General features: G+C 34.9%; 1 protein-coding gene across 14 annotated transcripts in view; it reads right to left on the bottom strand.

The window, feature by feature from the left end:
* Nucleotides 1-22,937, bottom strand: part of EPB41L3 (erythrocyte membrane protein band 4.1 like 3) — a 193,347-nt gene that overhangs the window by 12,308 nt on the left and 158,102 nt on the right. For 3 of the 14 annotated variants that reach the window (XM_069099679.1, XM_069099683.1, XM_069099686.1), the window contains exons 10-14: nt 22,108-22,205; nt 21,215-21,390; nt 18,111-18,331; nt 7,318-7,371; nt 3,769-3,960 (exon numbers count right to left, since the gene is read on the bottom strand). In XM_069099679.1, coding sequence (XP_068955780.1) covers nt 3,769-3,960; nt 7,318-7,371; nt 18,111-18,331; nt 21,215-21,390; nt 22,108-22,205 — 741 coding nt within the window. Of the gene's footprint in view, nt 1-3,768; nt 3,961-4,458; nt 4,525-4,690; nt 4,727-7,317; nt 7,372-12,263; nt 12,828-18,110; nt 18,332-21,214; nt 21,391-22,107; nt 22,206-22,937 lie in introns of all 14 variants that reach the window. The other 11 variants (XM_069099680.1, XM_069099685.1, XM_069099684.1 and 8 more) reach the window with 8 other exon arrangements.

Here is a 22,937-nt window from a genome sequence, read left to right as displayed (position 1 = left end):
GACAATGTAAATTCCTTGATAGTAAGGATTTTTTTTTGTATCCCCAATGCCGAGCACAATGGAGTAACTCTTATCTCTAATTCTTTTGTTTATATTTCACAACCTTCTCTTTCAACACTCTTCTCCCTAAACCTGGTAACTGTTCTGAATTTTGTTACACAGGGGCTTGCTTTCTTGGCTAGACTTCACGTTTAAAAGTAGTCCCCATAAAAGTTTAATCTAATACTAGGTTAAGGTATATTACTCTCTAAGGGACTTGCCATTTTAAGAAGTCTAAAAGGAATAAATCTTTATTGGAATTTTAGACATTGTGAAAAAATAGTAGGAGAGCTATTTTGGGTAGAGCTCCCTGTGCTGAGAATCCCTTCAAATCCTGCCATATTTAGGTGATAGGTATCCATCTACCTATTCATAAGGTAGGCCCCCTTTGTGTATATATATATTAAATTTTATTCTAAAACAAATATATTTTCTGTATTACTGTTTGTTTTGTATTTTCCATGCTGTCTTTCTGCTATCAGTAAAGATATTTACAACTTGACTAAATGATATACTGCTAGCAAAATGAAACTAGACTTTATAAAATTTGAATGAATGAAATTAGCAAATAAATGCAAATGTTACATGTTAGCAAACTGGATTGAATCCTATTAGCTCATTTATTTAAACAGATATTTATTTCATTTTCCTTTCCCTTTTTCAACTGTTCATAAATCAGTAGTGTTTAGTAAAACAATTGGGGTTCATTAACATTCAGTTCAAATAGATAAAACAAAAAAAAATGCCACACTAAAAATCAGCAGCCTTTCTTTAGTTTTTATGAAATGCCATCTTATCAGAGATTTAACAAAGGGAACAGCCAAAGGGACATAATCAGTTCTTGAGCCCAAGTTCTGTTGGTACTTTGACAAGATTGATGCTGGTATTTTTTAGAATGGAGTGGAAGGGGGCGGCTAGGTGGTGCAGTGAATAGAGCACCAGCCCTGGAGTCAGAAGGACCTGTGTTCAAATGGGGCCTCAGACACTTAACATAAAAACTAGCCCTATGACCTTGGGCAAGTCACTTAACCCCCAATTGCCCTCCAAAAAAAGGCACAAAAAAAAGGATAGAGTGGAAGGGGAGAGAAATCCCATCATCTAGAAGTTAAATAGGGGGTTTTATTTTTTAATTTAAAAATAAGCAAAATTAATCAGGATGATATTTGAGATTTAATATTCCTGATTCCCAATCTGAATGTGCTTTGTCATAAAAATGAACTGTTTAGATATTAACTTGTAGACCAATGTGTTTTATTGGGCTGACACTTCAGAGGACAAAATTATCTCATTCTTTTTAAAAAGCAAAGAGAAGTTTATATAAAAAGCAGTTTTATGTTGAATATGGGTAAAAATTTTGAGCACATGAACTTTTAATTTGTTTTGGATTCTATCAGTTGGGTCAAATCCTCCCATTAAGTATAGACTCGACTGTCATCCCATTTTCTTGACAGAATTGTGTCATTGGAGCATGCCAAAGAGTTCATTCTGATTTCTTATCCCTAGAGGAGATCAAGCCTTGAAATTCTCAAACAGAGACCTGTTCATGCACTGTGGGATTATTACAACCTCGACACTCTTGTTTAGACTATCCAAGCACCTACCAAAGTTCAGAACCATTGTTTTCTCATCCTCTTTCTTGTAGGGATGGAGGATTTCTGACTATTATAGCTCTTCACATGCTTTAAAAAAAGATAGTAAATTAGAAAAGGAATAGGAGAGATTTAAAACTTTCCACTCACTCTCCTAATTCTAGCCTGAGCTCTCTCAGACAGAAGGATTATATACGGTGAGCTTCAATATCAGCAAGCATAGAACCTACTACTGCTCTATGGTGATTTAATACTGGGCCTCCCAAGAAAGCTCTGGCTCTCAGGTGATGTTGAACAAAAAATGTTAAAATAACAATAGCTGTGGGGCAGTGGTGAGAACTTGCGAGCGTGAAAGCTTTGATTATGTTTGACGTGTATGATGACCTTGATAATACAAATGCAGTATTCAAAAGAACACTAATTTAAAAGAAGGTTAATATTTAAAAATCTCATTTGAGGTTCAAGTGGTTTTAAAAAAAATAGAATGAATATATGGCAGGGCAGGTGCTTTGACAATTCTACGATGGCAATTCATATTTCTATAGCATCTCAAAGTTTACAGTGTGCTTACCTTCTGTCAAATGAATATATAATAGACCTTTTAGTTAAGTGACATAGTTCCTTACTTTCAGAAAGGATAAAGACTTCTAAGTGCACAGATATTGGGTACTGGAGCCATTATTATTAAACCAAGACTACACATACAGAAATTGAGAATCTGGGATTGTAGTTGTTCAACTGTGTTCCCCATTTGGGGTTTTCTTGGGAAAGATGTAGGAGTGGTTTGCTATTTCCTTCTCTGGTTAATTTTCCAGATGGGTAAACTGAAGCAAACAAGGTTAAGTGACTTGCCCTGGGTCACACAGCTAAATAAGTAGTTGAGGCCAGATTTTAACTCAGGAAGATGAGTTTACCAGGCACAGCATTCTATCCACTTTGTCACCTAGCTACCCCAATTGAGAATCTACTGAACTACAAATATTCTTTACTAAACTCTATAGGATCAATTTGCTACATGCTAAAACTTTTACGTAGAAACAGAAGTTATCATTCATTCCAGGATTCCAAAATCCTATGCACTCTGAGGCACCTGTGAGATGAAAGGTTAATTCCTTTCCCAAACAAAATATACTCTTCCCTTCAAAAATTGACTTTGGACTGATTTCCCAGCACAAGCTTGAAATATGTGTCTGTGATAGAACACTGGCTGGAGATCACTGAAACCACACAGCTTTTTCAGCATCCCAGACCAAGGCTCTAAGGAAGGCAGAGTGCTCCAGTAGAAAGAATGTCTCTGGAATCAAAGGACCCTGGTTCAAATCCTGCCTCTGATAATTATATTTATTATGTTATATTATATTATATTATGTTATATTATATTATATTATATTATATTATATTATATTATATTATATTATATTATATTATATTATATTATATTATATTATATTATATTATATTAATTACGTGACTTTGGGCAAATAGTAACTTCTATGGACCTCAGTTTCCTCATGTAGAAAATGAGGTGGCTGGACTAAATGTCCCTAAGGTCTCTTTCGGCTCTAGGATTATGATCTAATGATCTTCTCATAGAAAGTTATCAGATCCTTGTTCTCATGTCACTTGTCCCTGAAGGAACTAAAGAAAGAAACTCAAGAGTTCGAGAGAATTCCTTATCTACAAAGAAGCAAGAAATTATGCTGAAAGAAAGCTAGGATCTCACATCACACTGTAATTTTCTGGATTTCTCCTTCTAATTAATTTTATCTTTTAATTTAATTAAAGGGTTTCTTCAAGTCCTAACTTTTCTCTGGTAGTTTATAGTCCATCCAGCTTTTATTTATTACTCCTAATTTTTAATATACTATCTTTTATTTTGTTATTCTGCCCTCTACATACTATCTGGTCCCAAAGCAAAATATATATGAATGAGATAGCTAATGCTCTGGAAGCATCACATGTTGAAAAGCCTTTTGTGAAGCTGTTTTCAATTCATGCAACAGTCAGAAGGTAAAATCAGCTCAATCAGCCTACGCTCAGACCCTACTTAAATCTCTTTGCACATTGCAGAAGAACAAATAAGTGGAAGCAAAGAAGGAATGAAAGTATGACACTTCCAACACAAAGATGAATCACTGACCTCTTCAGGCACAAGTGGTTCAATCATCGGGGCATCCTCCTGTCTCATAGCAAGCCGTACTGGAGATGTGGAAAGTCTCTTTTCCCATTCATTAGTTACCGCAGTTTCTGTGGAGGTCTCTAAAAAGGTTCTTTTCAGCTCACTAATGTTGGTCTGATGTTTCATCAGTTCTTCCTGATTTTTATCTAGCTCCTATATGCAAAAAGCAAAGAAAGAGAAACCAAAACCCAACGCATTACATCCGATTCTCTCTTTTCCCCTGCCTGTTCATAAAAATAAGCATTCAAATGACAATCTGGTTAGTATAGAATAATTTTCAAGTAGCGTTCTTAGCATCAGGTTTCATGACACTGCCACACACACTGGTGAAAATGTGGTATTTTTAAAGGCAATGACAGAAGAAATCTACTTCAGATGAAATAAAAATCAAAATATCTAAAAGGCAAATTGTGAAGAGCTAAGATTGCAAATAATCAAAGAGAATTCAAACATATGCACACACATATTGAAAAAAAAAAAAGAAGGCATCTATTTCTAATACAGGATAAAGAAGGTCACAGGAAGCTGGAGAGGTATACCCAATTTATTAGCAGGTGGAGGAACACATTTCATGCACCATAGTGAGAGTCCACAGGTCGACCACTGAGAATCACCACACACATACATGCACTGGTATATACCAATACCAACCTCTAACATTAGATTACTATGTTTGATATACACATTTTCACCCTTTATTCGCTTAATCAGACTATTCTGAAAAAAGTGGAGAAGAAAGGGAAAGGTAAGGGACATGGTAGTCAAAGGGAACAAATGCCATCATCCTACATACTGCATCAATACCAGACTAACTAACTATATGGCATGCTGAGAGATCCGACCACCACATCTTAGAGTACACATTCACTTTTTTCATTTCTACCTGTGCCTTGAGGTCTGCATCTTCCTCCTGATCCGACTGTCAGCATCAAGAAAAAGTGGAAAATAAAGTCTTACCAAGACAAATCATTCCAAGACTGAGACAGATGAGCTGCACATTCCTGCTCCGTAGCTCTACTGGAGACTTCACACCATAAAAGATTCACACACACACATGCATTAAGAGAGTAACTAGGAAAAAGAGAATGATGGCTTCCAACTCTTCTAAGCATGCTTTTGAAACATCAATATCTTGATTTCCAAGTGTGATAAACAGCTACTTGTACAGTTAAGGCTAAGAGCAAAGACCTGAAATGTTGTATCCAACAAGAGTTAAGGATGAACCTTTGAAGCACACCAAATGGCTTCTGTAGATACTGGTTTACTATCATTTGAAGTATCACTAATAAAATGACAGCAGAGCTAAGCCAGGCTTGTGTTCAAGGATCACATCACCCTCAGAAGTTTAGGAAGGATCACATCACCCTAGGAAGTCAGTACCGTGGAGAACAGGTTTTAAGGACATCAATTTATGAGATGAAACTCCAATATAAATTATACAGAAGTAAGACAGGCAATGAAAATCACAAGTATGGTTACATACATTAATATACAATGAGAGAATGTTGAATTGGTGGCAGATCACAAGGTGAAAGTGGGTCAGAAAAAGGACAGTGTTCATTTCTATGTCCTTAGATACATCATTTAACTTCTCTGCATCTGAGTTTCCTTATCAATGACAGACTGTAATCCTCACACCATGCAACCCACATGATTTGAGTTTATGCAAATGTTGTCTGTAAGATGGAGATAATAACACCTGGCCGTGTAACCTTGAGCAAGTTACTTAACCCCAATTGCTTAGGGGCGGCCAGGTGGCTCAGCGAGTAAGAGCACGGCTCCAGTGTTGGGACGACCTGGAGATCAAATCCCGGGCTCAGACACTCAGCACCACACCCAGAAATAACTGGCTGTGTAACCTTGAGCAAGTTACTTAACCCTGATTGCTTAAAAAAAAAAAAAGATGGAGATAATAATATGCATAGTACCTACCACTTAGGGATTTAGGGAAGATAAAATTATATATGTAAAGCACCTTGTAAACCTTAAAGAGTCCTTTATATGTCAGTATTTATGATGATAAATCAATCAAGCATTTATTAAGCACCTACTATATGCCAGACCCTGGAGATATAAAGACAAATGAAGTAGTCCTAACTTCAAGGTGACTATGATGCAGATTAAATTAAAGGTAAAAGTACTATGCATATAGGCTGTATACACACATGCATATACATGCATGTGCATGTAAATGTAGGTGTATTAACCAAGAAATAATATTATAGTATTTCTATTACATTTGGTAATTTTTTAAAAAATTCTAAAACTCATATAGAAAAATTTTCCCCAATCTGTATGCCTAATTTTACTGTATCATTTCTAATTTTCATCTTAATTCAATAATTTTCAAACATCCAAGTTTCATATGTGGATTTTTTTTTTTTTGTTTCTCAATAACTACCCACCTTTATATGGCACTTTAAGGTTTACAGATTTCTTTACTCACAACTATCCTCTGTGGTAGGTAATATACTAATACTCTTTTTATAAATAAGGAAAAGAGGTACTAAGTGGTTAAGTGTTTTTTTTATCTTGGTCATGACTAGCAAATCTCTTTCTCTACTCTCCAGAACTACCTTTCTGCAATCGGTATTATTTCCAAGGAAGAGAGCTAAAATCACAACTTGAGCTGGCTCACCACATTATCAACAGTGACTTTCAGGTATTATTTAGAATAGTTCCAGATTCCTCTAAAGAGCGATAAATTGTACAAATGTACCAATGACATTTTTTTAAAAAAAGATAATCCAATTTACTTATATATAGACATCTAATTATTTCTTGACAAAGCATGCATGAGTAAAAAACAAATCTGTCACATTAAAGGAAAGTTTTAATAAATTACAAGAAAAAGAAATGTTCCATTATGAGAGTATAATGCCTTTTTAATGGAAAATAATAATTTTGGAAATGAAAGTTTGTTCTCTTTGACTTCCATATTCTAACAGGTAAAGAAATATGAATGATGTACATGAGGTGTTTAGGTGTGTTTTTTTAAGAGCTTTATTCCAAAATGTATGCTGAGTGAAAAAAAGAAGAACTACTGATGCAGATTTCTAGGCAGTAAAATTCCTAGCATAAATCGTCAATTTCCACATACTGCTGGAATATACCTTTTTCCCCCTTGTAAGCAAATGACTTTGGTATGGGCTCACTTATAAAAAACAGATTTTATGATTTGAAAAAAGAAAGAAAGGAAGCATTATTTATATAATCTAGCTCTGTAGGGACAAAAATTGGGTGAAGGAGAAAGATGGTATAAGAAAACTACCATGACTGCTCTTTTTATTAGATATCATATATAAACTTTTTATGATTTCTATACTTGGTTGATAATTACTTTCAAGTCTTACTTAAGTCTTCTGATTCTGGTGAATATTCATTTACAGGCAAGGCAGTGTCAAATCAGCACAATGTTCAAAGTATTCATTATAGGCAGAATTCTATTATATGTTACACTTCCTTGGCTGACAAGTGTACACCATATGTGCTTGTAGCTACTATACCAACCTCAGTGGCAGTGGTTTCACCATCAGCTGCAGTATCCGTCTGTTCACTGTCAGTCTATTGATTACACAAGTAATCAAGGTCCAGAAGGTAGGCAGGAATAGAAAATAAACACATTCTGTCAAACAGGGTAGGTCACAGCTCAGATAGGTCCATTTCTATGACTGGGACCTGCAACACACTACACCTTCCCAATAGTATGCAGCTTTAAGCAAGAGTAAAAGAAAAAACCATAACTAGGTTTGATCAACAGAACAGACTCAGAGGAAGACTCAGGATAGACATAGCATGTTGCTTTATTGTAGTGACTATTTTAGCCAATCTGAACTGTCTGGGAAAAGAGTCTAATGGGTTTTTATCTTAGGGAAAGTAGGTCTGTTGCCTTTTCCCTCCCATTTTTTATTACTAAACCCTTGATAAATCTATTAAATATTTCTGTTTAATGTATTAAAAGTTGCTTTTCATGTTAAGCTTACTTGGAGTTGAGAGGTGAAATTTATTATAAAATATTAAAAAAAGCTACTATAACAGTCACCTGACTTTCAGCCCCTCATTTAGACAGATTTGATTATTTACATTGTTCATGAACCATTAGGCTGTCTGCATTACCAAGTAGTTCCTACAGGCAGATCAAAGTAACTCAAAAGCATACATAGCATTCGTGCAAAAATGTCATTCACTTGCCCACGAAAGTTGCTATTGAATGTTTTCTAGATTAAATATGTATATTTGCTTCTGCTTTTTCCAAAATATAAAGTATCTTGAACTATATTCTTAAACATGTCTGATAAGTACTGTACAAATAAAGCAGAAAAATAACATCTAGTAGATACAATAAAAACAAAGCACAGCATTCTATAGTCTAGACTGGTCCTAACTTGACCTAGATGCACTGTTAGGCTTATAGGCAAATTCTAGACTGGCTTAAAAATCAGTTGAAGTACCAGTATTTTAAAACAGCACAATTTAGATAGACTACTTCCTTGTGAAGATGACAAGCCACAGGCATTACTCTATTACACTGAATTCTAGTCTTTTTAACTGACTTTTAATTTTAGAACTATCTATCCAAATATTAAGAAGAGAACTGTTAATCAATAGAGAGTCCCAGCTAGGATGTGAAATAACTGAAGCTAGGGAAATCTAAAAGTTTGGACTATGAGGTTGAGGAGGCTTCCTCCATTTTTAATCTTCCAGAGGGAGTACAAAAAAGACACAAATCTTGTATTCTGCCTTTCTTTTCTTACATAAGTTGTTTCCTAATTGATGATATTTGAATTCACTTTTGGATAGGTCTACCAAGTTATAAAAAATAGCTATTAGTTTTAAATTTCTATGGCTTTAGAATTATGAAAGGGAATCTTTAAAATAGCTACTTTCTTAAGGAAAATGATATTAGGTCAGTGGGATATAATGTCAATGTGTATGTTCTCAACCTGAGGACAATTAGGGTTAAATATGGATAAATTGGTATGGTGCCCTTTTTATACTTAACTGCAAGGACCATCGTAAAATATTGAACTGCAGTGATTAGGGGGAAAGGATAGCCTGAATTAGTAAAAAGTCTACCAAAAATGGCACATTTTGAAAGAAAGTTAAGCTTTCACAAAAAATGATTCAAAATTAGTATAAAAATTACTTCAAGTGTTTACTACTCAATTTCAGGAAAAAGAGTTTTTTTCTCTTAAGAAGGTAGTGAGTATTTACCTTAAAAACAAGTTTACTTCATGAATTTGTTTAGCAAATTAATTTTTCATAAATAGTGAACAGATTAAAACTCTAAGCTGTCCAAACTTTCACGAATTCCGAATCAATGGAACCCAAATGAAGAAAATTTTGTTTCATTTGTAGGTTTTATTTACATGTTAACTGGGGTAAGATAGAGTACTACATGATCTTTCATGATAGAACATGATGTCTGCACATCTTAGAGTATAATTTATTAAACCAAACAATTGATTTCTTAGCATTTCTTGTACTTAGTGTCTTGTAGCAATATAAACTGTACTGAAGACTCTCAAGGGCCCAAGTTTCATACAGTAGCAAGGCAAATTCCTTCTCCTTGTGTACTGAGATCTGATCTAAGCATGTTGTTGTTACTGTTGTTTGTTCTTTGTTCTCAAAGAGGACCGTGACATCAGGGAGGTGATGCCATGACTTGCAAGTGAATTGGATTTAAGTGAGGAATGGCTGTGCAAAGTCACTAGCTTCACTTTCTCCTCCAGAACCATCTGGGTCCAGTGAAAGACACAGATCAGGACGACTGGAAATGCCCCTGCTGATCTAAGCCTAATAATATCTTTCTGATTAACTCAATTCTCCATACATTGAAATCTGTCCCTTTCCCCCCTTTTTTTGAACTTTCTGAAACTACCAAAGAGAAACTCATCAGTTAATAATTATTTTTAAATGCATTCTGGGCATAAGGGAAGATATGAATCAGGATGAAAAGAAACCTGAGTTTTAGTACAGAGAAAATTTCTACTTTTACAATGTGTTGTTAAATAATGTTAAGACTTTAAAATGTGATCACTGATGTTACAGTTAAAGGCTTTATAATGGATATTAGCGGATTACATAGAATAAGAAAATTAAGGAGATGGAATGGACTCTATGAAGTCACCTAGTCTAACTGCCTCTGGTGAGGAATGACTGATGGCAGTTTTGTAAAATCTAGAAAACATTATGGATAATGTAGCTGAATTGCATAATGTTGGTTATATTGCCAGAGGAGTGGAATAAATTTTAAATATTCAGTCCCTTAGCTTCTTATCTGAATACAGGACCCTACTAATAAGAAGAACTACATTGAGGAACTAAGTGGTAACTTCAAATAAATGACCAAATACAAATTTAGTGCCACTGAAGAGCAATGGAATGTGTGGAGGCTTCCTCGTGCAGGCAGGGTTTTACCAGGAGGAGTGGGTTAAGTAAACTCTTCAGTTGCCAGTTTTAATTTGGAGGTTTTGAGTATTTCAAATACAAAGATAGCTATGTGCTAGAAAGCTTCAGTCCCATGCCTTCTCATTTGCAACAATTAACTGCTGTGATTTGTTTTGCCAATGTAATGCAGACATGCCCAAGTTTAACATTAATTTTCATGCATTGTTTACAACAAGATGTATACCCTGGATTAGGCACAAGATCTGTGTGGCTTCCTATATAAAAGTACAATATTTTGCATAAAACTGCAAAACTTTATACCAATGCTAATGTTAATACTCTGAGTCATCGGTTCTAGTGGTAAAGGGGAAAAGATCATTTCCAGAATTTATATAAATTAATGAGTTTTAAATTAGCAGATCAACATAAGCACATATTTGATCTATCCCGGACTCTCATTAAATGTTACTATTACTGTTATAACTAACAGTAGCATGGTCATAGATTTAAGGTAACTTTTAAAGGGAAGGTATTGTGTTCAGGTAACAAAGGCTCTTTATAGTTATAAACCCTAACAGCCTAACCTATATAGTTCATTAATTTCTGATCTACAGACATAATGGAATTAGCTTCTATTATGTGGCTCAGATATAGTGTGGCCTTTCCTATTTAGCAACGTAAAACTTTTTCTCCCTCACTCCCAACCCCGAAGTCTCTGCCAGAACATACACTGTGTTCTGTCTGTTTAGGAAAGAAGGTTCAGACTGTATCTTAATATTGGCCCAAGCATCACCCCTTTAATTCTTTTATGCTCACAGGTGAAACCTAAATCAATATATTTTAAATAAAACTGATAAGACATTCTTTCTTCTTTCTGAATTGCTTTGGTTTCATGATTTATCTTAAAGATATATATGATACACACATATCTCTATGATATATACACACATATCTTCCAGAGAATATATATTATTATTTAAAATAATACATGTACATATGTATTGTGTTTTATACATCTTCAGGAATATTTGTGCTATCTATTGCAATAAAATGCTTCATGTTTACATGAAAGCTGGTGCCTTGGGAGAAATTTAGGCAGAAAAAAAATGACAGTCTGATGTCTATGATTAGCAGATTCTATTCTCTCTTTCTCAGAATGAAATTTCCTGGGGTGCTTACATTTCTATGGAAGCAGAAAGAATGCTGAGCAAAGGGTCATCTGTTGGCAGCACAGTTAATTTAGGCAGTTTCCAATTCAGAATTAAAATCTTGGAATGACTTTTCTAGAAGTTCATTTCCAGAAGTTCCCTAGCAGGGCTCCATTGGTCGACTGTTCCATGCTGGGCTACTAGACTCACCCAACATTCTCAGTGTGTATTTGGATCTGTGGGCCCTCACTCTGTCATCAGTTTAAAAGCTTGCCTGTTCTACTTCATTGACACAAAATACATGGGACTGGTCTTGCTAATCCACAGGCAAATGACTTGAAAATTTTAGCTCCAAGTGGTCCATCACATGTCTCCTGATGAAGTATCACTGGAAATGACTATATAGGGTTCTCCTCTTTACTTATTGGCCTGATGGTGCCCAAGTATAGTATGAGTATAGTATGATTGAGACCCTAACTACCTTACAGTCATTATATAAGAGCAAATCAGAGTATTTTTCACACCAACATAAATGCCTTCATTCTTATTTTTTTATTTTGTACTTAGTTTACATATAATATATCTTTTTTGGTAGATTTTTCCTGATGTTAATGACTAAATTAGAACTTTTAAGGGGATTTCAGATTTGATTTAGTATTTATGTTGCCTGGTGCATAATGCATTTGGAGAACTGAGGGATCTCCCAAGTTGGACCCAGACTATGACAAAACACAAGGTGTTGTGCCTAACCCTGGGGACCATGTTATACTCTCAAACACACAAAACCTCTTAACATATTGGCACAGACAATAAATGAGGCTCTGAAAGTAGGACCACTATCGAAGCAGCCGCCTAACATTATTTCGGACTGAAGCACTGAACACAAAAAGGAAGTGTGTTCTATGCCGAGGTACACACCTCTTCCTCTGAACTGTCACTCGGGTCATTGTCTAGTGAGGCGCTCAAGGAGGCTGCCTTGGGCTCCAGGTAGCAGAGGCACATAGCCAGAGGGAAGGAAAGAGTGAGGGCATACGGCACTGAGAAAGAAGCGGACAGCAGAAAGAAAAAGATGAAGAGGAAACAGGGCACAAGCGATGGAGAACGAATCGGGAGGTAATGCTGCAAGTTCGCAGGGAGAAAGTTGGTTTCAGAAAGGTTGGGGAAAGAGAGGTAACCATCATCGTCTAGAAGAGAAGGAAATGACTCCGGGAGTTGCAAGGAGAAGGAAAACAGCGTTGCACCTTTGCAAGTTTGTTGTTTGTAGCTAAAGGCCAGGTCTTGATCCCCTGCGTAAGCTTTCCCTTTCCCATTAGAATCCAAGTCAGGCTCACCACGAGTCTGCCCAGTGTCTTTGGCTGGCTCACAACCTAGTGCTTTTTGAACATTCTCCTTACATCTCCTACGGAGTGTTGCCGGAGATGCAGTGGGACCATTGTATGAGGATGGTGAGGAGGAAAATGAACTGTTGCCAAGCCAAGGTGACTGATGAGAGAGAGAGAAATAGACAGAAAGAGAAAGCAGCAAAAAAGGTGCAAAAAGGACAAAAAGAAAATAGTAATTAGTTCATTTTCTTCTAGGAATAAGTATAAAATTATAAAACAAGAATTTTAGCACTAGGGTTGTTCACAGAATTAAAAAAAATATTCAAGCTGCATGCCAAAATTGTCATGAATGGCTAATGATTACAAATTTTTAAAAAAATATACAAACAATTGTTTTGTTAGCCTGCCTATGAAGTTATATATCAGTATATACATATACAAATACACATTTTAAAAACCTACAAAACGGGAATCTGTTCATGTTTCACTCTAGATTTATGGAATTCAAATGGTTGTAAAATTTCTGCCACAACAGATTTAAAGAGTACTTTCACTAAGACACAACAAAATAATTGGAAAGCTTTTGGAGTTTGACAACAGAAATAAATGTGCTTGACAACTTGAGATACCAAGACTTTCAAGAACCTTTCCCTGACCTCTGGTTGAAAGAAATGTTACTGATATTTCAGCTGGCCGAAAAACTGAAAATAAATCTTGACATGGTACAAAATTTTCACCGAGTTCGAAATCGAGTGAGCTGCTAAAATTTAAATTTCTGGCCTCATTCCTTTTCAAAAGGCTAATATGACTGGGCCACAATATCAAAGAGTAATCTGAAACAGATATACGTGAATTTCTACCCAGTTAGCTAAAAGCATCTTAAATCAGATATTTTAAAAATCACTCACAAAAATCCGAGTTTCTGTGAATTTTTTTGGTCCCTATAAATATAACTTAAAATGAAAACACCAACTGGTTTTTTAATAAATGAATTAGGAAAAATTAGGATAAAAGAGAGAGTAAGAACTATTATACATTCCTTAAAGTATGTCTCATTGGTATAATGGTTAGCTCATAAGGAGAGTATGTCTTGCCTTATCTCCTGTCATTATTAACCTAATGAGAACAGGCCATCTCTGTGGATGATTTCTTATCTTATTTTTGTCTAGAGTGTCCAAAGAAAGGTAAGACTCAACTTCACCGCAATGTGTCAGACAGCCTTGTCATTTTATTATGATATGGGCAATTCAAATTGTTGTTCAACACAAAAACACCTCCACTATATGATTTATCTAAATCTCATTATATCTAGAAGAACAAACAATGTTCTGCTCAGAGGCAGCTAATGACTCAGGGGATAGAGTGCTGGGCTGGGATCCAGGAAAATCTGAGTTCAAATATGGCCTTAGATACTTACTAGCTGCATGACCCTGGGTAAATCACTCAAAATTTTTTGCCTCAGTTTCCTCAGATGTAACAGATTATAATAGCACCACACCTCACAGAGTTGTTGTGAGGATCAAAAGAAGGAATATTTGTAAAATAAATACTTAGCCCAGTGCATGACACATAGTAGGCTCTGTAAAAATTTTATTCCTTTCCCTTCTGAGAATAATGAAACCTGGGCTCTAGGCTTTAACTCCACCAAGGTGGGAACTTGAGCAAAAAATAACCTTTCTGCACTTCAGTTTTACCATCTGTAAAACATTATCTACTTCTCCCTGTTTCAAAGGAAGCTTTAAAGCATAAAGAAATTAGTTATAAAGTTCCCTCCTCCCCAAAAAATGAATAATCTGACATACTATCATTATTAATATTCTTAATTTGAAGACTCCTGTTAGGAGGTATGAGTAGCTTTTATGGCAATGCTTTTGCGAATCTGGTTTCTAAATAATAAAGGAAAAAAAATCCCAGGTAAAACCTCTCACAACTGAAATAGGTCAAAGGAAATTTCATGTTGAAAACAAATTAATAATTTTACAAAGAGCTTCCAATGCGAAGTATATTTCATGTATAGTAAATAGTTTTTGTAATTACCATAAACACTTTTTTAAAGCATATAGTTATCACTTGTGTTCAAATCCCATCCTAAGCACATGGGCATTTTACACAACCATGACATTGGCACCTAAAACTGGAGGTGTCCAATAATGGATGAAAAACCATATTTGACTCCAGAGGCCTCTCAATGACATCTAGGTCAGGGCAGTGGCAGGCTATTTCATGCAATTGAATCTTTATTCCAAAAGGCAGCTTCCTTCCTCTGGCTACATGAAAGGCCACTTCACATAAAAAGGAACATACCTTTCATACACATTTCATATAATGTGTGCCGCTGGTATTAATGAATTAGTATTTATTTTCAAGCCTAACCTTATGTATGGTAATGAGTTTCAGGGCCTACTTAGGAACAGGTGCATATCCCGGATCAGTGAGGCCTATTTACCTGTTCTCCCCCTTGGCTTGCCCTGTCAAATTCAGGGAAATCTGGAGAGCTGGGAAAGCAAGAGCCCTAGAAAGTGGGTCAGGCAGGCAGGGAAGCATTTTCTAGCAACCATGAGGTAATCTGAACTTCTTTTATTTTTTTCTATCATGGGCAGTTATGACTAAACTAATACCTCTGAAAACTGAGTGGCAGTTATATACAAGTCTATACATATACAAATACACATTTTAAAAAGCTACAAAACAGGAATCTATTCACGTTTCACTCTAGATTTTATGGAATTCAAATGGCTGTAAAATTTCTGCCATGACAGATTTTAAAAATACTTTCACTAAGACACATCGGAAAGCTTTTGGGGTGTGACAACAGAAATAAATGTGTTTGACAACTTGAGATACCAAGACTTTCAAGAACCTTTCCCTGACCTCTGGTTGAAAGAAATGTTACTGCTATTTCAGCTGGCCGAAAAACTGAAAATAAATCTTGACATGGTACAAGTAAGGCCTGTGCTATAGTATAACAGATATAAACCTGTGTTTCTCCTTCTGTGACATATGAAAAGATAATCACATTAGACATGAAAAATATTTGTAACTATGAGTCTATATGAAGTTGATTTCTAATGCTAACAGGCTTCTGAATGGAAATCATCCTTTTTGGCTTACACTCGACTGCCAAGTGCATAGAAGGGATCGTATATGCTACAAAGAGAAGCATAACATCTTTATTATTGGGCTTAAAACTACCTGCATTTTAGAAATTATATAGTAATCATGATTTATACACATTTCATGATATTTGAGGTGAAAATATTTCTAAAAACAAAACTCTGAAGCATTACTTCAAAAGTAGAACTAAGACAATATCTCAAGGGATGGAAAGGACACGTAAAATTCAGTCAGGTCATGCTTTTGGGCCCTAGTCTTGAGCAAAGTACTTGCTAAGGAACATTTGTTAATGAAACATTGTAAAAGAGGGTTAATGTACTTCAATTACTGGGTCAGTGTCATTTCACACACCCAAAGCACAAGCTTTTAGGATCTGTAGATTTGCCGTGTTTATGATGACTATTGATACTTTCCTTGAGTGCATTTCAGTCACAATTCTAATCAGTTCTCATTCAAGTAAAACATTTCAAAAATACCAGATTTTGTGGAATGGTTTATATCAGAAATGGATACAACCTACTGCTCCGTGTTTTAGTTAATACAATTAGTACTTGCTTTAAAAAACCTTTCCAACTAAGTGACTATTTTAAAGTCAACTAAAAAGAATGCTTCCAATTGTATTCAAATTGTACAGCTGCCATAAACAGCATGAAGCTATCAAAAAATTAGCATAGAACTATACACTGTCATTCAGCTAGACTGCCTCAAATTTAAAAAAGAAAAACTAAATTATTTGTTTATTTATAGACCAATTCAAATGAAGAAATGAAATATTAAATAAACTATCTTAAAGTTGAAATGAATGTCTTTAAGGAAGACTACATATAATCTGAAAACTCGTGACCTTATGTTCTGCTATAGCTACATTTTAGTATCTAGTTAATTTTTTTCTCTCGAGCCAAGAAAACATGGCATCTAGGAAAATTAACTATTACTACCCTATAGAAAAATAACAGGTGAGATCATCATTTAATATAACTTAGCACACTTGAACATTCTAGGCTTTTATTTAGATGCATTCTATTTAAAGATGTTCCAGGAAAAAATAATCAGAAGTGCCATTTTCTACCGAATCTTACGTTATATCTACTATATTAGTCATCTGTATTTGAAGAGTGACTATCCTGAAGACCACAGTCCTATGTAATTCTGGGGGGGGGGAGAGGGCTCTTCTAAAGTTCTGCAAACTATCTCTCCACTAATGGCCATAATCAGATGTTATTTGGTCGTAAAGGCAATGACTATGATTTCAACATATGTCAGCTATCATTGCTGACTTCATAGCTCTACTCGTTTCAGAAGTACCACCTTCCTGCTTGTTTCTCTTACTTATTATTTACCAAATTTCCAGCAAGATTTATAAAGTTTGAGTTAACTTAGTTGGAAGGTTGTCTTACAGTGCCTGAAATACGGATCATCAGAAAAAGACTTACAGACTAAACAAGTAGCAAGAACTAATCAACAGTATGATAAAATAGCAATAATAATAATAATGAGGAGGAAGAGGTTTGTCTCTAGGTTCAAACCTGGCTTCCTAGGTCGCTTTTGTTTTGCTTTCCCTATTTAATACAAATACACAGTTGCTAATTGCTGAGATGCAGTACTGCATGCTTCCTCCATTGCTGTGGCCAAACTAAAATTTATCACCTGCTAGTCAACTTCTGGTGCCAAGTTTCTATATGCTTAGCTTTGTCCTCAAATGAGAGCCTTTCCATAGGACCATATTATTTGGCATTTATAAGATCCGTGGAAAGGGAAGTCATATATGTACAAACTATAGCTACTCATCACATCTAAACAGAGGAATGGCAATTTTATACTTTTGTTAATAGAAAAAAAATATATACTAAGTAGTGGAATAGGAAAATGGGGCCAGAAACAAATATATGAAAACAACTATTGAGTCTAAATTAAGAATCCAAGTTGCAAATTGTTATATGATTATAAAGTCAAATTTTAGACACATTTTTGGATTAGCTGTTGAAAGTCTTACACAGAACCTCAGTTGTTTAAAAAAAAGGAATTTTTTCAGAAGCAAACAAGAATTGTAGAAATAAGTAAATGGATGAAGCTGAAAACATTTATATGACCAATATTAGCTGTTGAAAGTCTTACACAGAACCTCAGTTGTTTAAAAAAAAAGGAATTTTTTCAGAAGCAAACAAGAATTGTAAAAATAAGTAAATGGATGAAGCTGAAAACATTTATATGACCAATGTTGAAATAAGTGTCATCCCAAGACTTAACACATTCTTTGCTTACTTCTAATAATGGCTTTGTAGTCCCCAGAACAGTGAGCAAACTGCAGAAGAAGCCTAGAAAAATCTACCTTTGCTTCATGCCGTACTGCTGAGACTGGAGTGACTTCCTCAGCCTTTTTCCTCTTGTCCTCTTCCTCATCACGTTCTTCTTCTGCTTTTTTCTCCGGCGTCACAGTTGTTATCAAGTTGGTCTGAGAGATGCCCTTTGTCGTGGCGTACTGGCCAGTACCAACCTCTGCAGCAGACATAGAATCCTTCATGTATATTTCATGGTTTTCATTCACTGATGCTAAAAGCAAATATAAAAAAATCTGAAATAGTTAATTCTGCAAAATATTAAAAGGCAAGGTAAAAATATCACAATTATTACTGAAAAATTTCCCCACATGTCAGAAAGCTTAGAAAACTGGCTGATGAAGTTTGCTTAGTGAATACTTAAGCCTAAGGGCACACATAGCATTTCTATATTTTGCATACCCATGTTTGCAAATTCTTTAAGTGCTTAATCACATAAAACCATCAGAATGATTTTAGCCAATCCCCATGCTCAATGGTAAGTAATAATTTTAAAGAAAGAGCTCTGAAGATGTAAGAGTTTAAAAGCAACTGGAAATACAGGAGGAAAAGTCTGAGTTGACCCTCTCCTGTAAGTCCATTTACAGACAATCAAATACCAAGCAGCAACTCCTGTAGTTCAGCCCATTCAATGTTAGTTCTTTTTAGTAGATACATTTGCTTCAATATCCATGGCCAGGAATTGGTGTTAGATTTGAAAAAAAATGTCTTTATTATATTTTTGGAAATGTCTTTCATTAACAAGTACTATATCAATGATGATCTTTATTTTTAAAAATGTCCCCAGAATACATGGAAACATGATCGCCAATGTATTTAAGTCATCATGATAAATAAACACCACTATCTAGCCAGAGATGAATAAAACAAGTGGTAACTGATCAAATGAAGATGAGAAACATTGGAATCTCCATTGTAAGGTAACCTGGCAGCACTGAAGGGTAACAAGCACTTGTATTATACTTGGGAAGTATGACAAACAGATGCTAAATGGAAGCCATGCAAATACAATGCATGCAGAGCATCTAAGATTTAAGAAATGTCCTTTTATGTTATGAAAAATGTTTGAATTAAAAAGACCCAATTAAATTGCAAAAATCTAGTGCTAATCATTTTAGGACTTGAAGGTCATAACATTTATCAAAACTTAACAAATTTGTCTCCAAATACACAATAGTCAAACAAACAAACAAAGAATGAGTTGCAATTGGTGTTTGATTTAAAGAACTTTGGATACTAAAACAAAATGTTGAAAGGGATCCTTAAAATCCTTGTAATAGCAAAATCACTTCACTAAGCATTCACTTTTCTTCAGAGTGCATGCCTAAATTTTAAAAGTTCCTTTAAAAGGGCTCAAAAAGTTTCTTTAACTAATGATATTTCTCTGGACTTGCTATCTTAAATACAATGCAGCTAAGCAAAAAAGCAGTTTATGCTTCAACATGCATTTCCCAGCTTGCAATCAGCACAATCCCAATCCATGAGAGACAAGACATACTAACATCATTTTGGGCAGGGAAAGGAAGAGATAGGATGTTATTAGCACATATACTTGACAATGTTTTTCCCTTTCACAGCAACAAATATCATACCAAAATAATTACTACAACCACATTCAAAACAAACATGATCTCTTAAGAAAATACAATACAAACATCCAACAGTGAAATAAAATTTTAAAAGACATGATTTTAATCACTTATATTTCTTAGAAGTTTAATATAAAGGAAAGAACTCAGAGTCTGTGATTAAGGAAGCCAAATGATAAATAGAGAGAAGTGGAAATTATTAATCTAGAAAAAGTAATTGGGGTATTCTATTCTGTATTCAGTTATTGGTAGTCCCAATTTGTGGATAGATTTGTGTTTCAAAAGTATAAATGTAAGTTGTTTCTCTCTAATATGGAATAAATTTCCCCAAAGAAACAATGCTACAATTGGTGACTTAATATATCTTGGAGTATAACATGAGAGTCAATTTCATCAACAACCATATCTGAATTGTATTGAATTATCTATCGTGGATAACAATATTTCTATGTGGAAATGTATTCTGAGTTTTCCCCTAGGAATATCTCCCTTCCATAACAATTGGGCAGAAGTAGAGGAGGAAAGAGTTGAGAGGTAGGAACAGTACTTACAATACAGGTAACATTATTTCCTAATAGGAATTTCTGAAATAATCATGTATCAGTACAATTTTACCATACATTCATTTGACTTAATCATCAATAGCAAGTAATGGCCCTAAGTTAGTTTGGTTATTAAGCAGTTCTTTCTTTTATTTACAACAAATGACATTAACTTTAAGCCCTTAATGTAGCTTCTATAACAGGCAACAGAGTCTAGTATGATCATTTCTATCCACCATTATTAGTAAATTATTAAAAACAAAATTATATTTATTACTTGAAAGCTAGGACACATGTTAACATAATGTTAACTTTCTGGAACTGTCAATAAACCTGCTCCGAAGATTTATACAGGGTTGACCTGCAACAGATTCATATTACTCATATATTCTATGACCACTATTTTTAGGTGTTATAACACATCTTTCTCTTGAATCAAAAATTTCCTGAATTATCAAAAAAAGCTAAGAGATAAGATGATATGGAGTGGATAGAGAACTGGCCTTGGAGTCAGGAAGTCCTGGGTTTAAGTCTTGCCTTTAATATATACTAAATGTATGACACTGGGCAAACTACTTAGCCTCTCTCAGGCAACTCTATAAAATTATAAATTGCAACCCAGGTTCAGAGATATGCACTGGCATAGAGAATTTCCCTACACCAATGAAATCACAAGTCCAGTCCCATCCCATAGCAATCAAAACAGGTTAGCCTACCATGAAGAAACTGGGTTCTTTATTTCCTACAACCCACTATCTACATTTTGTTCTAAACAAAACCGGAAAAAATATGTAAATTGAGGCTGTAGTTAGACTTATTAGTTTAAAAATTATCATCTAGTCGTATACAACAGCTTTTCTTTTATCACAAGAGGAGGAAATCTGAGTTTACAGAAAGCTCATGACTCTTTCTTGAGCACATCATAACTAGTAATAATTTTAAAGTGAGTTAGTTAATAGCTCTTACCCCCATCTAGGCTGCGGGACATTGTGTACCGTTTGCTAGACGAACGCTCAAAATAAGGTGCTGGTCGGTCTATCAGTGCACTAGCTCTCCTTGTTTGGGCTTGTGTTCTGCCACTATAGCGGAATTTGGAACCCAAGGTAAGGAATTTCTTTGGCGGTGCTTCTGGTAATAAGAGCCTAAGAAGTGTCAGGGGAAAGAATAATTATTAAGTGCTTCTCTCTCTCTCTCTCCACACACACACACACACACACACACACAAACACACACCCTTATGGAAAGTAAAATACTAGAGTTTCTTCTTCTGTTTCAATAAACTATCATATAAACATCAGGCTAAGAAAATTGATTTGGCAAGAGGAGTACCATACAACTCAAACGCCATTTCTCTGAAGAACAAAAACAATCAGGCGGCTTTAATGAGCGAAAACAGTTATTTCCCTAAGCGGATCATGTCACGTTCCGTGGGCTGGTTTTTATGGGCAGAGATTTCTTTTTTTTTAATTACATAGGTAAGAAGGAGAGATTGAAATCTAGGGTAGTGATGGGTAAATTTCAAAGAAATAAAGAATGGAAGAAATGTTCTGAGAAAAGAAGATTAATATATTATAGAAAAGAAAAAGAAGAGGACTCTAGGAATAGTGCCAGGGAAAAGATTGAGGTAGAAACTATGAAAAGTTAGGAAAGTGTTGGAAACTTCGGAATAAAAATGTATGAGCCCCCAAACTAATTGCTTTGCAAATCATGAATTTGAGTTGGTAAAGAAATACCAACTTCTGAATTTTAAATTCTATTTCTTCCTCTAAGAAATCTTCCTTAGCACAATTGCTAACAATTTGCTTCATTAGGTGATTTATTCTACAGCTGTTAAAAAAAATGAAAAGATCTCTATTTACCTGAAAAATGTGTGGTGTTCAACACATACTTTCCATAAACGTTTTGCAGCTCGATGGTTTGGCAACTTAAAACCAATGGTACTTTCAAATTGTTCAAACTAGATGAGGGAAAGAAAAAGAAAAAAAAAATTCAACCAAACATTGATTTTTCCATAAAGAATTCTATACAATGGTTGCTATGACATGTAAATGTAATAGCCTTCAAAATAGTCTGCAAAGATCATTAGAATCCTCACATAATTACATTTGACTCACCAAATTTCTAATGGCCTTCATATATTTTAAGCTTTTAAGGAAAGCCAATTTTCACAGAAATATCTCTTCTTCCTTATAATAATCTTCCACACATCAGACTTAGAGGAACTAAGGATCTTTCCTTAGAAAATATTCAATTTTGCTGCATGAAAATCATACATGCATATAAAGTGTTTCCCCACCTTTCTCTGTATCCCCAGTGTTCAAGCATTTCGTGAATGCTTATTAACTAAGTGCTAAATTTAGATATTCTCTTCTTACAATGGAGTTAGATGTCCGGTTAAAGCATATAACCCAATTCCTTGTTAGTATTTGTCTAGTGAATGAATAAAATTCTCAAGGATTCTGTGAAATTCTTGCATTTCATCCTTTGCCTAACAGTATATACCCTGCTGATTTGGTGATTTAATTTTATCTAATATGAATTATCTTGCCAAATGTGAAGGATTTGGGCCTCCACTGTATTAAAATATTTGTACTCTGGTATCAACAGTATTTATTTAGCACAATTCTTTGGTTAAAGTAGGCACTGAATGATTGTTGTACTGAATGTAAGAACAGTTAAATCACTGAAG

Source organism: Petaurus breviceps, unplaced genomic scaffold (assembly GCF_028583685.1).
Source record: "Petaurus breviceps papuanus isolate PSGF00001 unplaced genomic scaffold, PetGlider_PUasm1.0 38, whole genome shotgun sequence".
NCBI lineage: Eukaryota > Metazoa > Chordata > Mammalia > Diprotodontia > Petauridae > Petaurus > Petaurus breviceps.
Note: the sequence above shows the minus strand (reverse complement) of the source record. Positions and strands in the feature narration are given on the sequence as shown.